At 33.9% G+C, this 17,438-nt stretch overlaps 1 protein-coding gene across 14 annotated transcripts in view; it reads right to left on the reverse strand.

The window, feature by feature from the left end:
• Positions 1 to 17,438, reverse strand: part of hppy (MAP4K3-like protein hppy) — a 654,429-nt gene that overhangs the window by 72,758 nt on the left and 564,233 nt on the right. For all 14 annotated transcript variants that reach the window (XM_075313445.1, XM_075313442.1, XM_075313444.1 and 11 more), the window contains exon 6: positions 11,107 to 11,194. In XM_075313445.1, coding sequence (XP_075169560.1) covers positions 11,107 to 11,194 — 88 coding nt within the window. The remainder of the gene's footprint in view (positions 1 to 11,106; positions 11,195 to 17,438) is intronic.

Below are 17,438 nucleotides of genomic sequence, written 5' to 3' on the forward strand. Positions count from 1 at the left end.
TTACGAAATAAATTGAATCAATTAATTTTTAATTGAAATGTTTCCAAACACAGTAATTATAGTATCAACCACCAAAGCCAATTAAAAAAATTATTTGTTTCAATAAAAAAATTAATGGATACAATTATTTTTATACCCTCCACCATAGGATGAAGGGTATATTAACTTTGTCATTCCGTTTGTAACACATCGAAATATTGCTCTAAGACCCCATAAAGTATATATATTCAGGGTCGTGGTGCAATTCTGAGTCGATCTAAGCATGTCCGTCCATCCGTCCGTCTGTTGAAATCACGCTAACTTCCAAACGAAACAAGCTATCGACTTCAAACTTGGCACAAGTAGTTGTTATTGACGTAGGTCGGATGGTATTGCAAGTGGGCCATATCGGTCCACTTTTACGTATAGCCCCCATATAAACGGACCCTCAGATTTGGCTTGCGGAGCCTATAAGAGTAGCATATTTCATCCGATCAGGCTGAAATTTGGTACATGGTGTAAGTATATGGTATCTAACAACCATGCAAAAATTGGTCCATATCGGTCCATAATTATATATAGCCTCCATATAAACCGATCCCGAGATTTGAACTCCGGAGCCTCAACGAGAAGCAAAATTCATTCGATCCGGTTGAAATTTGGTATGTGGTGTTAGTATATGGTCTCTAACAACCATGCAAAAATTGGTCCATATCGGTCCATAATTATATATAGCGCCCTTATTAACCGATCCCCAGATTTGGTTTGCGGATCCTCTAAGAGCAGCAAATTTCATCCGATCCGGCTGAATAATGGTACGTGGTGTTATATGGTCTCTAACAACCATGCAAAAATTGGTCCATATCGGTCCATAATTATAGATAGCCCCCATATAAACCGTTCCCCAGATTTGATCTCCGGAGCCTTTTGGAGAAGCAAAATACATCCGATCCGGTTGAAATTTGGTACGTGGTGTTATATGGTCTCTAACAACCATGGAAAAATTGGTCCATATCGGTCCATAATTATATATAGCCCCCATATAAACCGTTCCCCAGATTTGATATCCGGAGCCTTTGGAGAAGCAAAATGCATCCGATCCGGTTGAAATTTGCAACGTGGTGTTAGTATATCGCCGCTAATAACCATGCCAAAATTGGTCCATATAGGTCTATATTTATATATATAGCCGATTCCAAATCACACAAAAATTGGTCCATATCGGTTCATAATCATGGTATCCACTCGAGCCAAAAATAAGCTACCAAAATTTTATTTTTATAGAAAATTTTATCAAAATTCCATTTTTATGGAAAATTTTGTAAAATTTTATTCCTATAGAAAATTTTGTCAAATTTTATTTCTATAGAAAATTTTGGCAAAATTTTATTTCTATAGAAAATGTTGTCAAAATTTTAATGCTATAGAGAATGTTGTCAACATTTTAATTCTCTTGAAAATTTTGTCAAAATTTTATTTCTATAGAAAATTTTTTCAAAATTTTATTTCTATAGAAAATTTTGTTAAAATTTTATTTCTATAGAAAATTTTGTTAAAATTTTATTTCTATAGAAAATTTTGCCAAAACTTTATTTCTATAGAAAATTTTGCCAAACTTAATTATATACGTATTTAATCGGCCTTTTTATACCCTTCACCACTGTTGTGGTACAGGGTATAATAAGTTTGTGCATTTGTATGTAACCCCAAGAAGGAAAAGTCTGAGACCCATCGTTTAGTATACCGATCGTCTTAGAATTAAATTCTGAGTCGATTTAGCGATGTCCGTCTGTCTGTCTGTCCGTCCGTCCGTCTGTCTGTCTGTTCATGTATTTTTGTGCGAAAAGTACAGGTCGCAGTTTAAGTCCGATCGTCCTCGAATTTGGCACAGGTTCGTTTTGGGGAACAAAGACGATCGCTATTGATTTTGGAAAAAATCGGTTCAGATTTAGATATAGCTGTCATATATATTTATCTCCGATCTGGTTTTTTACTAACATTGTGTTCCACCCTAGTGCGTTAGCCGACATATATTTTGAGTCTATAGATTTTGTAGAAGTCTATCAAATTCTGTCCAGATCGAGTGATATTTAAATGTATGTATTTGGGACAAACCTTCATATATAGACCAAAACACATTTGACGGATGTGATATGGTATCGAAAATTTAGATCTACAAAGTGGTGCAGGGTATAATATAGTCGGCCCCGCCCGACTTTAGGCTTTCCTTACTTGTTTAGTTAACTATATACCACATATGGACTACCTTGCAATTTAGAAGACGGTGCCATGGACAAGTGGTACCGCAACCCAAGTAATTCGATTGTGGATGACAGTCTTCAGTAGAAGTTTCTACGCAATCCATGGTGGAGGGTACACTAGTTTCGGCCTGGCCGAACTTACGGCCGTATATACTTGTTTGTGATTGATTTCTGTTTCAATTACAAAATTTGTTGGACCAATTGAATTTTTAAATGAATATTTTTTAAAATCCAATTAAAAATTTAATTGGAGAAATTTTGGTGATATTTTTTTCTGTGCTCTCTCTTTATGAAAAAATTTCAAAAAACACTGCATTGTCCTTCTCATTTTCTTGGATTCTGATAACATATAATTTCTATATAATGAAGTAATTTTCTGGTCCCGCCAATATGCATTATTAGGAAGTTCGATTGCATTTTGCCTTGCTGCCTTTTCAAACGAGTACGGATCAATTGAGGCTTTACTCGCTATTCTTGTCCAAGTTAACACACTCTGTGATTATTGCACTCACCAAAGAAAATTTCAATGCCACCTGGGATAACTAGATGCCATTGAAATTTCGAAAAGTCGACTTATCTACATTTTTTACAAAAACTGCATCGGTCAAAATAATTTAAAGTCTTTGTATCAGAAAGAACTGGATATGACGATCTGTCCATTATAACATGAATTAAATCTATTGCCATTATATAATTTCGTTATGTATTGATCTGTATGCCATTCTCAGGGATATTTGTAATCAATAGATTTCAAAGGATTCCTGCTTTATGGATCCAGCAATTTGCATATCCCTTCAGAAGTTAATCATAGGTTAAAGGTTAGGATAGTGGCAGCCGGATTAAGATTCAGGCTCACTTAGACTATTCAGTCCATTGTGATTGTGATTGTGAAGTTAATCATAAAATTATTCGGAGCAATATGATTTTTAATGTTTTCCTGTAAAAATAAACCGTTGATAACCGTTGCTTTTGAAAAAATATTTTGTAAAACGTTATACGCTTCAGTCCAATCAAATTCATATCGAATGTTAGTAAATAAACATGAAAAAGTTTTTTTGTAAAACTTTATTACATTCAGTAAGGGATAATTGCAATATTTGATGGTGTATTGGGAAGAAACGATAGCAAGAGTTAGTATTAAATGATCCAATCAGTTGGAAAATAATTTCTCTATGGTACATTCGACCCATAGGGTACATAAGAGTTTTAGTGTATAAGAAAATTAACTGATTGTTTTTTGTTCAATTTTCAACTGTTTTTTTATAAAAAATCGAAAACATTTGGTGTCACAAAAACTCATATATTTGGAGTACATATAAAGTTTTTTAAAGAAGAAGTAAAAAAGCTTAGTCACAATTATAAGCCTAGGGTACGGATAAGTACTATTGATTATAGACCTTCAGTGGGCTGCAGTGCGTATTATGTATACAAAACTCATACGCAGATATACTACAAAGGTAAATGGATTAAGAATTTGACATTAAGGTTTCATCGTAAACACTATTCGGATTTGGCTATAAAAAAGAGCCCCTCATCATTGATAAGATTTCGATCATATTTAGAATCCATGGTTCATGGTGCGTATGACTATTATTAATTATGACATGAGGAGTGGTCCACCATGCGTATGATATATACAAAAAGTCATACCGCAACATCATGTACCACAACAGTAAGAGAAATACAAAGCATTAGGCCAATAGCCTCTAGTTACTAGTGCCCGTATAAATAAGTTTATTATAATTTGTAATTACAATAAATTATGTAATAAATAAAACTTAAAATAAAAATACTAAAAAATCAAAAAATTTGTAAAAATTTGCGAAGTATTTTAAAATTATAAATGTCAAGTAATATGCAATATTCTAATGTTTATAAAATATGACATCCTTTTAGTTTTTCATATGACCCTAATATACCTCCACCACTTGCCTTTTAATACCAATATATAGTATGAGAAAAATCCATTAGGAATACATTTTTCCCATTCCTGCCAGGGAGAACAAATTTCGTTGTTACATTCAAGCAGTCAATAACAAATAAGCTACAATAAAGTTGTACATTGATCCATTTTTGTTCTCGTCAAAATCAATGGACAACAAAAAAAAAAAAAAAAGTGGTTTGGGTTTCCAACCGAAGCACTCTGTGAGGTAAAAAGTTTAGCAAATAATTTATGAAAATGGTATATATTGAATGTGGTATGGTTGGTATTTGAATCCTTATAGGGACTATTGTAATAAACTTCTCAGACAGGAGATTATTAAGGATTATTGTTGTTGAAGCAATAAGAAGAATGATTGAAATTACAGAGAAAAATGGACTATATATTTTTTTGCTTTGGGAACTAAATATTATGTTAAAAAAATTGAACTTAATTTGAAGGTTTCATGAAGCTATACGGTTTGATTTAGTAATGTGAATATAAGTCTTTGGGTTACGAATGGATAAATATCCTGACCGATTTTGGAATGCTTAACTTGGGTACAATAAATTTCTATAGTCTAAATATTCGGAAAGTTTATACGTAGTGGAGTCTTCTTCTTTAAAGTGTTGTCCAACATTAGGTATTATTTTGAATCATCCAGTATTTCGGTGACTGTCTGGATTTAAAGGTTCTATTCTTTGACGCTTATATGTTTCATAAATGCATTAAAAGTAATAAAATTTACTACAAAAATGATGACAATTTTGCCGTGACAAAAAGAAATCATTATGACTATGAGAGCTAATGATATTATCAATGGTAGTATCATGAACTTGTTTTATTTATTCAAACTAGGGTGCGTATAATTATTATCGATTATATTTGCATGATCGACCAATAGGCGTATGATGTATGCTAATACGTATACGTCACTAAATGCTTATTAATAGATTTAGAATGTAGAAAAGATGGTAGCAATATTTAACATTGTCACATTTGATTGCTTTCGTGTTTGAAGCTATTTAAATTAAAAACAAGTATATACAGCAGTAAGTTCGGCCGGACCGAATCTTAAATATCCCCCACCAAGAATCAAATATAATAGTTTACTTTGAAAACTCTTCGTCGTAGCGGGTTTCTTGATAATATCTAGAATTTTAGGGGGTTTGATGACAAATTTTCTCCCAAGCAAATCAGTTTAACCCGATTCTACCTATGAAGACTAGATCAGATTTATGAGAACCAATTTTGTTTGAGTTTTAGAGAAATCATAAACATATCGTGTATATGATGAAATAACGTCTTGATTTGAAATCTTAAATCTGTAGATTTTTTCCGACATTATTTAAATGAATACGATGAGTAAAATATGGAAATTTTACTTTCAATTTCAAGAAATTTTCATGATCAGTGCGCCTGTTATACCCTGAAAGAAGTGTTTTCGTTTATACCTCTAGATTTTCAATTTCAGCCAAATCGGATAGAAAATACAGTTTCTAGACGCCCAAGAAGCAAAATCGGGAGATCGGTCTATATGGGGGCTATACCAAAAAATGGACTGATACGGACCATTTTCGACACACCTCTTTATGGTCCCAAAATATGTCTAGATTTCCAATTTTAGGCAAATCGGATAGTAAATACAGTTTCTAGAAGCCCACGAAGCAAAATCGGGAGATCGGTCTATATGGGGGCTATACCAAAACTTGGACCGATACGGACCATTTTCGACAAACCTCTTTACGGTCCCACAATACCTCTAGATTTCCAATTTCAGACAAATCGGATAGTTAATACAGTTTCTAGAAGCCCAAGAAGCAAAATCGGTAGATCGGTCTATATGGAGGCTATACCAAAACATGGACCGATACACCCCATTTTCGACACACCTCTTTAAGGTCCAAAAATACTTCCCGATTTTCAATTTCAGGCAAACCGGATAGAAAATACAGTTTCTAGACGCCCAAGAAGCAAAATCGGGAGATCGGTCTATATGGGGGCTATACCAAAACTTGGACCGATACGGACCATTTTCGACACACCTCTTTACGGTCCCAAAATACATCTAGATTTCCAATTTCAGACAAATCGGATAGTAAATACAGTTTCTAGAAGCCCAAGAAGAAAAATCGGAAGATCGGTCTATATGAGGGCTATACCAAAACATGGAGGGCTATACCAAAACATGGACCGATAGGCACCATTTTCGGCACACTTTTTTATGGTCCCCAAGTTCCTCTAGATTTTCAATTTAAGGCAAATTGGATAAAAACTACGATTTTTATAAGCCCAAGACCCGAAATCAGGAAGTCGGTTTATATGGGGACTATATCAAAACTTGGACCAATATAGCCCATCTTCGAACTTGACCTGCCTGAAAACAAAATACGAATCTGTGCCAAATTTCAGGACGATAGCGCCTACAAATAATTAAGAATCGATATGGACTTTTGCCCGGTACGTAGAGAGCCAGAATTGAAATAAGGGGGTCGCTTATATGGGGGCTATATACAATTATGAACTTGATATGGACCAATTTTTGTGTGATTGGGGATCGATTTATCTGAGGGCTATATATAACTATAGACCGATATGGACCTAGTTAGGCATGGTTGTTAACGGCCATATACTAGCACAATGTACCAAATTTCAACTGACTCGGATGAAATTTACTCCTCCAAGTGGCTCCAAACCAAATCTAGGGATCGGTTTATATGGGGGCTATATATGATTATGAACTGATATGGACCACTTTTGGCATGGTTGTTAAATATCTTATACTACCACCATGTACCAAATTTCAACCAGATCGGATGAATTTTGCTTCTCCAAAAGGCATCAGAGGTCAAATCTGGGGATCGGTTTATATGGGGGCTACATATAATTATGGACCGATTTCGACCAATTTTTGCACTGGTGTTTGAGGCCACCACATCCCAAATTTCAACTGAGTCACCCAGCAAAAAAATTTGGAAGTTCTTCCAAAGGCACAACTTTAAAAACACTTGGGGAAGATGCACTCCCAGTGATGTTCTTTATTTTAACTCCCCAGGAAGTTCTTTTAATTCAATTTTTTATAACTTGGTTTTTTCATACTTTTAATGGGTAATTTTAATTTTTTTGTTTCAAATAGGTTAAAAACAGAGTAAGAATTCATAAAATGGTACAAATCATTTAAATTTTGTCGAAAAAAAAATGCTAAATCCAATCTAAAAAATTGTGATTTTTTGAAAATATTTCAGCTCAAACGTTTCCGATAAGCGTTAGAATCCATTAAAAATGATAAAAAATTATAAAAATTATTTATTTGACAAAATATCACAGAATTTTTTAATTTATATCCAAAACATTGAATTCGGATCACACCTAAAGAAGTGATGCAAATTCAGTGCAACGGCTGTTGAAATGGAGGACTTCCGTCCTATGACAAGCCCATGTTAAATTCATTGCTTCTGCGTCAATTTTGCACCACTTCCGGATCCAAAAAGAACAGATGAACTGGGCAGATGAATTTTGGTCTTCCAAGAGGCTCCGGAGGTCAAATCTGGTGATCGGTTTATATGGGGGCTATATATAATTATGGACCGATGTGAACAAATTTTTGCATGTTCATTAGATACCATATACTAACACCATGTACCAAATTTCAGCCGGATCGGATGAAATTTGCTTCTCTTAGAGGCTCCGCAAGCCAAATCGGGTGATTGGTTTATATGGGGGCTATATATAGTTATTGACCGATGTGGACCAATTTTTGCATAGTTATTAGAGACCATATACCAACACCACGTATCAAATTTCGGCCGGATCGGATGAAATTTGCTTCTCTTAGAGGCTCCGCAAGTCAAATCTGGGGATGGGTTTATATAGGGGCTATATATAATTATGGACCAATTTTTGCATGGTTGTTAGGGATCATATACCAACACCATGTACCAAATTTCAGCCGGATCGGATAAAATTTGTTTCTCTTAGAGGCTTCGCAAGCCAAATCTGGGGATGGGTTTATATGGGGCTATATATAATTATGGACCGCTATGGATCAATTTTTGCATGGTTGTTAGAGACCATATACCAACACCATGTACCAAATTTCAGCCGGATCGGATGAAATTTGCTTCTCTTGGAGGCTCCGCAAGCCAAATCGGGGGATCGGTTTATATGGGGGCTATATATAATTATTGACCGATGTGGACCAATTTTTGCATGGTTGTTAGAGATCATATACTTACACCATGTACTAAATTTCAGCCGGATCGGATGAAGTTTGCTTCTCTAGAGGATCGGAAAAACAAATTTGGGGGTCCGATTATATGGGAGCTATACGTAAAAGTGGACCGATATGGCCCATTTGCAATACCATCCGACCTACATCAATAACAACTACTTGTGCCAAGTTTCAAGTCGATAGCTTCTTTCGTTCGGAAGTTAGCGTGATTTCAACAGCCGGACGGACGGACATGCTCAGATCGACTCAGAATTTCACCACGACCCAGAATATATATACTTTATGGGGTCTTAGAGCAGTATTTCGATGAGTTACAAACGGAATGACAAAGTTAATATACCCCCATCCTATGGTGGAGGGTATAAAAATGAAAAAAAAAAGAAATTTCGTGTTTTGATAAAATACTGTTTTCTGAAGGGAAAAAATACGGTGGAAGCAAAAACTTGGCTTAATAATGAGTTTCCGGACTCTGCCCCAGGGAAATCAACAATAATTGATTGGTATGCAAAATTCAAGCGTGGTGAAATGAGCACGGAGGACGGTGAACGCAGTGGACGCCCGAAAGCGGTGGTTACCGACGAAAACATAAAAAAAAATCCACAAAATGATTTTGAATGACCGTAAAATGAAGTTGATCGAGATAGCAGAGGCCTTAAAGATATCAAAGGAACGTGTTGGTCATATATATTTGGATATGCGGAAGCTCTGTGCAAAATGGGTGCCGCGCGAGCTCACATTTGACCAAAAACAACAAGGTGTTGATGATTCTGAGCGGTGTTTGCAGCTGTTAACTCGTAATACACCCGAGTTTTTCTGTCGATATGTGACAATGGATGAAACATGTCTCAATCACTACACTCCTGAGTCCAATCGACAGTCGGCTGAGTGGACAGCGACCGGTGAACCGTCTCCGAAGCATGGAAAGACTTAAAAGTCCGCTGGCAAAGTAATGGCCTCTGTTTGTTGGGATACGCATGGAATAATTTTTATCGATTATCTTGAAAGGGAAAAACCATCAACAGTGACTATTATATGGCGTTATTGGAGCGTTTGGAAGTCGAAATCGCGGCAAAACGGCCCCATATGAAGAAGAAAAAAGTGTTGTTCCACTAAGACGCACCACACCGTGCCACAAGTCATTGAGAACGATGGTAAAAATTCATGAATTGGACTTCGAATTGCTTCCCCACCAACCGTATTCTCCAGATCTGGCCCCAGCGACTTTTTCTTGTTCTCAGACCTCAAAAGGATGCTCGCAGGGAAAAAATTTGTCTGCAATGAAGAGGTAATCGCCGAAACTGAGGCCTATTTTGAGGCAAAACCGAAGGAGTACTACCAAAATGGTATCCAAAAATTGGAAGGTCGTTATAATCGTTGTATCGCTCTTAAAGGGAACTATGTTGAATAATAAAAACGAATTTTGACAACAAAAAAATGTGTTTTTCTTTGTTAGACCGGGGACTTATCAGCCAACCTGTTATGGGGGCTACATATAATTATTGACCGATGTGGACCAATTTTTGCATAGTTGTTAGAGACCATATACCAACACCATGTACCAAATTTCAGCCGAATCGGATGAAATTTGCTTCTCTTAGAGCCTCCGCAAGCCAAATCGGGGGATCGGTTTATATGGGGGGCTATATATAATTATTGACCCATGTGGACCAATTTTTGCATGGTTGTTAGAGATCATATGCTGACACCATGTACCAAATTTCAGCCGGATCGGATGAAGTTTGCTTCTCTTAGAGGATCAGAAAAACAAATTTGGGGGTCCGATTATATGGGAGCTATACGTAAAAGTGGACCGATATGGCCCATTTGCAATACCATCCGACCTACATCCATAACAACTACTTGTGCCAAGTTTCAAGTCGCTAGCTTGTTTCGTTCGGAAGTTAGCGTGATTTCAACAGACGGACGGACATGCTCAGATCGATATATATATATATATATATATATATATATATATATATATATATATATATATATATATATATATATATATATATATATATATATATATATATATATATATATATATATATATATATATATATATATATATATATATATATATATATATATATATATATATATATATATATATATATATATATATATATATATATATATATATATATATATATATATATATATATATATATATATATATATATATATATATATATATATATATATATATATATATATATATATATATATATATATATATATATATATATATATATATATATATATATATATATATATATATATATATATATATATATATATATATATATATATATATATATATATACTTTATGGGGTCTTACAGCAGTATTTCGATGAGTTACAAACGGAATGACAAAGTTAATATACCCCCATCCTATGGTGGAGGGTATAAAAATACATTTATAATTTATACATACAGTACATGATACTGATTCTGAATTTACTCCTTAGAATGCAAGCTAACATTTGCTTACGAATTTCAAAAAAAAATGTATCCTCCATAAAAGCGAATTTCAAAATTTCTATCATTCTTGTATTTGGCTAGTACTTATCATTGTCACTGCTGTACGCTGATATTAATGCTTGTTACAAAACTTAACACTTAAACCCATTGTCATCATCATCATCATCATGACGATATTGGTGGTACAATTTCCAAACCATGTTATACAAAAGCTAAAATACATACGTACCTGTTTTTAAAGTATGGTTTTGTGGTGATATACCATTCGGCCTTGATGTCGATTTACTGGCAATACGTTGTGGTACACTGGCAACAGTCTATTTGTATGTATATGCAGGTGGCCACATCGATACAAACACATACATTTGCATCCAGCATCCAGGTAAAAACAAAGAGCAGCAGTAATGAAAACATCATCATCAGCAGCAGCAGCAACATCATCGCCATTTGCAAGGAACAACAATCATTCATATCGACGATATTACCATCATCATCATCAGCATCGTTGTCGTCATTATACGAATTTTGCCATAGGATAAAAGCCATCAGCAAGGCATATGAAAAAGGTCATGAGGTGGGAGAGAAAATAGAAGAAAAAAACAATATTGTAATGTTAAAAATTAATTCACAAAAAAACAGTACATTATTCCCAATTTTTTTCAGCTTTTGCCCTTTTTTATCCCACTACGTTTCATTACTCATTCGCTTACATTATGAAACAATAACAAAAACTGAGAACATTTAACCACAAAAAAAAAACTGAAAATAGTAGAGTGTGGAAATTGTAAAACAATAAATCGACTCGCGCAAACAATCAACGATAGGGTTCCATTATTTTTGCAAGTGCTTTTGCTAGTCTAGAGAATGGGAGAAATAGCATAAATGCTAATTGCAAAAATGTACCACTTAAATTCTAGGTAATTATTGGGGATTAAGCCAGAAATGTGGAAAATGAGGATTTGCTAAGTGGTGAGTATATACATAAATTAAAGGATTTATTGTGGTAGAACAAGTTTTTGGCAATTTAACACAACAATCTCTGTGTAATAATTGCCAAAAACATATGTAATATCTCTAACATGTTTTCATTCATTGAAACTAGGGTGCGTATAATTATTATCGATTATATTTGCATGTTCGACCATAATGCGTATGATGTATGCTAATACGTATACGTCACTAAGGCATATGAATTATGAAGATTTGCATATGCATGAAGGACAAGTCGATAGCATGTGAATACAAAATTCATATGAAATTTATACATTTCCCCAAACTTTATAAATGGGTGAACGGTGGATATTGACTCCCGTTGAGCATTGAAGAATTAGGAGAGTATTCACTAAAGGACTCACCTTTAGTGGGTGAAGAAAAATTATTTTAATTAACTGAAATATTGAAGAAAAGTGCATTGAGATCGAAGGTAATTCTTGGGGATTTATTCAGCAATGTGCAATCGGCGAATTCCTAAAATGACTATATGTATAAATTAGAGGGTCTATTTTCAAAAATATATATGTAGTACCCTTAACCCTTTAATGCCCAATCATGCCTTTAGTCGGGCTTCATTAGATCAGCAAGCTTTTAGTAAAACGCACCTTAAGACAAGAAAAATGAATAAAATAAAAAGAAAACTTAGTTAGAACTATTCAGGAGGCCTTACAGCATATAATGAATTTTACCGTGTAATTTTTTTCTGGTTTAGTTTTCTTCTTTTTGTGACGTTAACATTAATTATTTAATCCGCTGACAAAAAGTTCGGGCATTAGAGGGTTAATATGTTTTATTCTCCAAAACTAGGGTGCGAATAATTATTATCGATTAAATTTGCATGTTCGACCATAATGCGTATGCTTTATGCTAATACGTATACGTCACTAAAGCATATCAATTAAAAAATTTGCATATGCATGAAGGACAAGTCGATAGCATGTGAATACAAAATTCATATGAAATTTATACATTTCCCCAAACTTTATAAATGGGTGAACGGTGGATATTGACTCCCGTTGAGCATTGAAGAATTAGGAGAGTATTCACTAAAGGACTCACCTTTAGTGGGTGAAGAAAAATTATTTTAATTAACTGAAATATTGAAGGAAAGTGCATTGAGATCGAAGGTAATTCTTGGGGATTTATTCAGCAATGTGCAATCGGCGAATTCCTAAAATGACTATATGTATAAATTAGAGGGTCTATTTTCAAAAATATATATGTAGTACCCTTAACCCTTTAATGCCCAATCATGCCTTTAGTCGGGCTTCATTAGATCAGCAAGCTTTTAGTAAAACGCACCTTAAGACAAGAAAAATGAATAAAATAAAAAGAAAACTTAGTTAGAACTATTCAGGAGGCCTTACAGCATATAATGAATTTTACCGTGTAATTTTTTTCTGGTTTAGTTTTCTTCTTTTTGTGACGTTAACATTAATTATTTAATCCGCTGACAAAAAGTTCGGGCATTAGAGGGTTAATATGTTTTATTCTCCAAAACTAGGGTGCGAATAATTATTATCGATTAAATTTGCATGTTCGACCATAATGCGTATGCTTTATGCTAATACGTATACGTCACTAAAGCATATCAATTAAAAGATTTGCATATGCATGAAGGACAAGTCGATAGCACGTAAATACAAAATTCATATGAAATTTATACATTTCACTAAATTTTATAAGTTGGTGAACGGTGGATATTGACTCCCATTAACCATTGAAGAATTAGGAGAGCATTTACTAAAGGGCTAAAAACCTTTAGTGGGTGAAGAAAAATAATTTTAATTAACTGAAATTTTGAAGAAAAGTGCATTGAGATCGAAGGTTATTCTGGGGGATTTATTCAGCAATGTGCAATCGGCGATTTCCTAAAAGGACTATATGTATAAATTAGAGGGTTTATTTTCAAAAATATATATGTAGTAACCTTAACCCTTTAATGCCCAATCATGCCTTTAATCGGGCTTCATTAGATCAGCAAGCTTTTAGTAAAACACACCTTAAGACAACAAAAATGAATGAAATAAAAAGAAACCTTAGTTAAAACTATTCAGGAGGCCTTACAGCATATAATGAATATTACCGTATAATTTTTTCTTTTTGAGACGTTAACATTGAATATTAAATCCGCTGACAAAAAGTTCGGGCATTAAAGGGTTAAGATGTTTTATTCTTCAAAACTAGGGTGCGTATAATTATTATCGATTAAATTTGCATGTTCGACCATAATGCGTATGATGTATGCTAATACGTATACGTCACTAAAGAATATGAATTAAGAGATTTGCATATGAAAGAAGGAAAATTCGATAAAATACAAAATTCATATAAAATGTGTACATTTCACCAAACTTTATAAGTGGGTGAACGGTAGATATTGACTCCCATTGAGCATTGAAGAATTAGGAGAGTATTCGCTAAAGGGATAAAACCCTTTAGTGGGTGAAGAAAAATAATTTTAATTAACTGACATTTTGAAGAAAAGTGCATGAAGATCGAATGCTCTAAATATGGCAACAATATCTAACACAGTACATATTAGGAATTTGAAAGGCATAAATTGTAATTAATAAGTTTATCCCATAAATACAAGATAATTCTTGGAGACTTATCCCACCATAGGTAAAAGGATATTTTCTATTTGACTGTATTCAGAAATTTGTTGATTTATTGTCAAAAAAAATATATATTTGTAATATATTTGACATGTTTTCATTTATTGAACCTTAGGTGCGTATAATTATTATAGAATTATATTTGCATGATCGGCCATGGAGCGTATGATGTATGCTAATACGTATACGTCACTAAAGCGTATGAATTAAGAGATTTGCATATGAATGAAAGAAAAGTCAATAAAATGTGAATACAAAATTCATATAAAATTTACACATTTTCCTAAACCCTAAAACTAATGAAGGACGGTGTATATTGACTCTCATTAAGCATTGCAGAAACTAATGAGGAACGGTGGATATTGCTTCCCAATAAGCATTGAAGAATTAGGAGAGTATTTTCTAAAGGGCTAAAGTGAAAGAAAAGTCGATCAAATGTGAATATAAAATTTACATATTTTCATAAACTCTAAAAATAATGATTAATGGTAGAACCGTGAATATTGACTCTCAATTAAAGAGTGAATAATTTGTACGGTATTTTCTTAAGGGCTTGAATTGTAATTGACGGAGAATTGATTAAAGAAAAGTGCAGTAAAATCGAATATTTGAAATACGGAATCAAAGTTTAACATAGTCAGTATAAAGAAATTGCAAGGCATGAATTGAAATTAATAAGCTTGCCACTTAATTTCAATGTAAATTTTGGGGAATTTAGGCAGCTATGGGCCAAATTCCTATCAGAATGTATTCACAAATTAGAGGATTTAAAATGTTTTCTTGCTTGAAACTAGGGTGCGTATAATTATTATCGATTATATTTGTATGGTCGAACCATAGGACGTATGATGTATGCTAATACTTATACGTCACTAAAGCATATTAATTAATAGATTTGCATATGAATGTAGAAATGTAAAATGTGAATATAAAATTCATATAAAATTTACAAATTTTCGTAAACTCTAACGATAATGATTAACGGTAGAACAGTGGATATGGACTCTCATTAAGCAATACGGAATATGGGTGGGATTTTCTCAAGAGATAAATGCTATATTGGAGGGTTGTACAATATCTTTTGATTTTCTTTTTTCATTTTAATTCCGAAATTGCTGCATTCTCATTAAATTTTTAATAGGTTAAGAAGAAGAAAGGCATAAATATTAATTAATAAGTTTACCATAATGTTTACACTTGGCAATTCTTAGAGATTTATCCCGTCATAGGCGAAAATAGAGTTCCTATATGACCTTATTCATTAATTAGGGAGTTATTGCCAAAAAATAAAATGTAATATCGTAAATGGGTTATATTCATTGAAACTATGGTTTGTATAATTATTATCGATTATATTTGTATGTTCGACCATAATGCGTATGATGTATGTTAATACGTATACGTTACTAAGGCATATGAATTAAGAGATTTGCATATAAATGCAGGAAAATTCGATGAAATGTAAATATCAAATTCATATAAAATTTGCACATTTTCCTAAACTCTAAAAATAATGAGGAACGATGGATATTGACTCCCATTAAGCATTCAAGTATTAGGAGATTATTTTCTAGGGTGCGTATAATTATTATCAATTATATTTGCATGCTCTACCATACGGCGTATAATGTATGCTAATACGTATACGTCACCATATCATTATTGAGATATTTGCATAGGAATGTAGAAAATTCGATAAAATGTGAATACAAACTGCATGTGCAATTCATAAATTTTTATAAACTTCAACAATAAAGATGAATACTACACCGATGGGTATTCCAAGAGAAACTTCTCAAGGTATACGTCGAGGTTATTGTTAGTTTCCTAACAAAAAAAAATGGAATTTCCTCCTAAGTTATTGGTTTTAATGTACATCCAAAAATTGATAAATTTAGGGAGAGCAAATTAGTAAGGGAGAATTGATAGCGAAGTTCGGTAAATAAATCCAAATAAACTGGCGATATGAGCTAGAACACATAGGGAAGTGAACTTAAAGAAAACAAAGCCAATCGAGCCACTGTGGGTCGAGTTGGATGAATGAACACGGGTGACATATAAAACGATGTGGACGGTCGCCGACGAAATTACTGTGGGTTGATCCAGAGAAGAAAAAAATATGGAACTATTCAAGAGGAGTAGAATGATAATGAGGAACGTCGTCGGAATAATGCCCGGAAACCTAGAATTGAGAGCACATCTGCGCCGAATGGGAGCAGAAGAGGATGGTGCATATGGGGAATGTTTGAAGGATGATGAGACCTAGGACCAGTACCCTGCCTTTACTAGGGAAAGAATTAAGCATATCGGTGGTTGGAGCTCAATATGTCTCAATATGTCAGGATTCGTGCCAACAAAACATAATTTGCACGGAATTTTGATTTACTTCTTTATTTTGGGGAAAATGCTGCCAAGTCGCATCGATTACTTTTCGAAGCTTTTGCGGAGGGTGTTCCTTCGGCTTAAACGTGCGAGAGGTAGTTTGTGAGCTTCAGAAGTGGTGATTTTGATGTGGAAGACAAAGAACGTCCAAGACAGCCGAAGAAGTTTCTAGATGCTGAATTGAAGGCATTTCTAATTACGACGCACGGTCCGTAACGTAAGAAGAAGGTCGAAGTTACAAGCCAAGCTGGTTTCCATCGATTAAAACTATTGGAAATGGTTCAAAAGCAAGGAAATTAGGTACCGTACAAGTTGTTTCTGGTGTGTATTGGTTCAGACCAGCTAGATGCAGTGTACTCTGAGCTCGAAGCATTGAAGCATATGAGCTGAGCATTAAGTGATGAACAGCCACAATAATTGGAAAGTCACGATAGGTTGGAAACACTCAAATGGGAAGTAATCACGATTGCCATTAGAGCCATAAATAATCTAACAAAAATTTTAGAAAATTTTATCAAAAAACTGCCAAACTATTATTTTGCAAAATTTTATTTCTAAAGAACATTTT

Source organism: Haematobia irritans, chromosome 5 (assembly GCF_050003625.1).
Source record: "Haematobia irritans isolate KBUSLIRL chromosome 5, ASM5000362v1, whole genome shotgun sequence".
In the NCBI taxonomy this organism is placed as follows: domain Eukaryota; kingdom Metazoa; phylum Arthropoda; class Insecta; order Diptera; family Muscidae; genus Haematobia; species Haematobia irritans.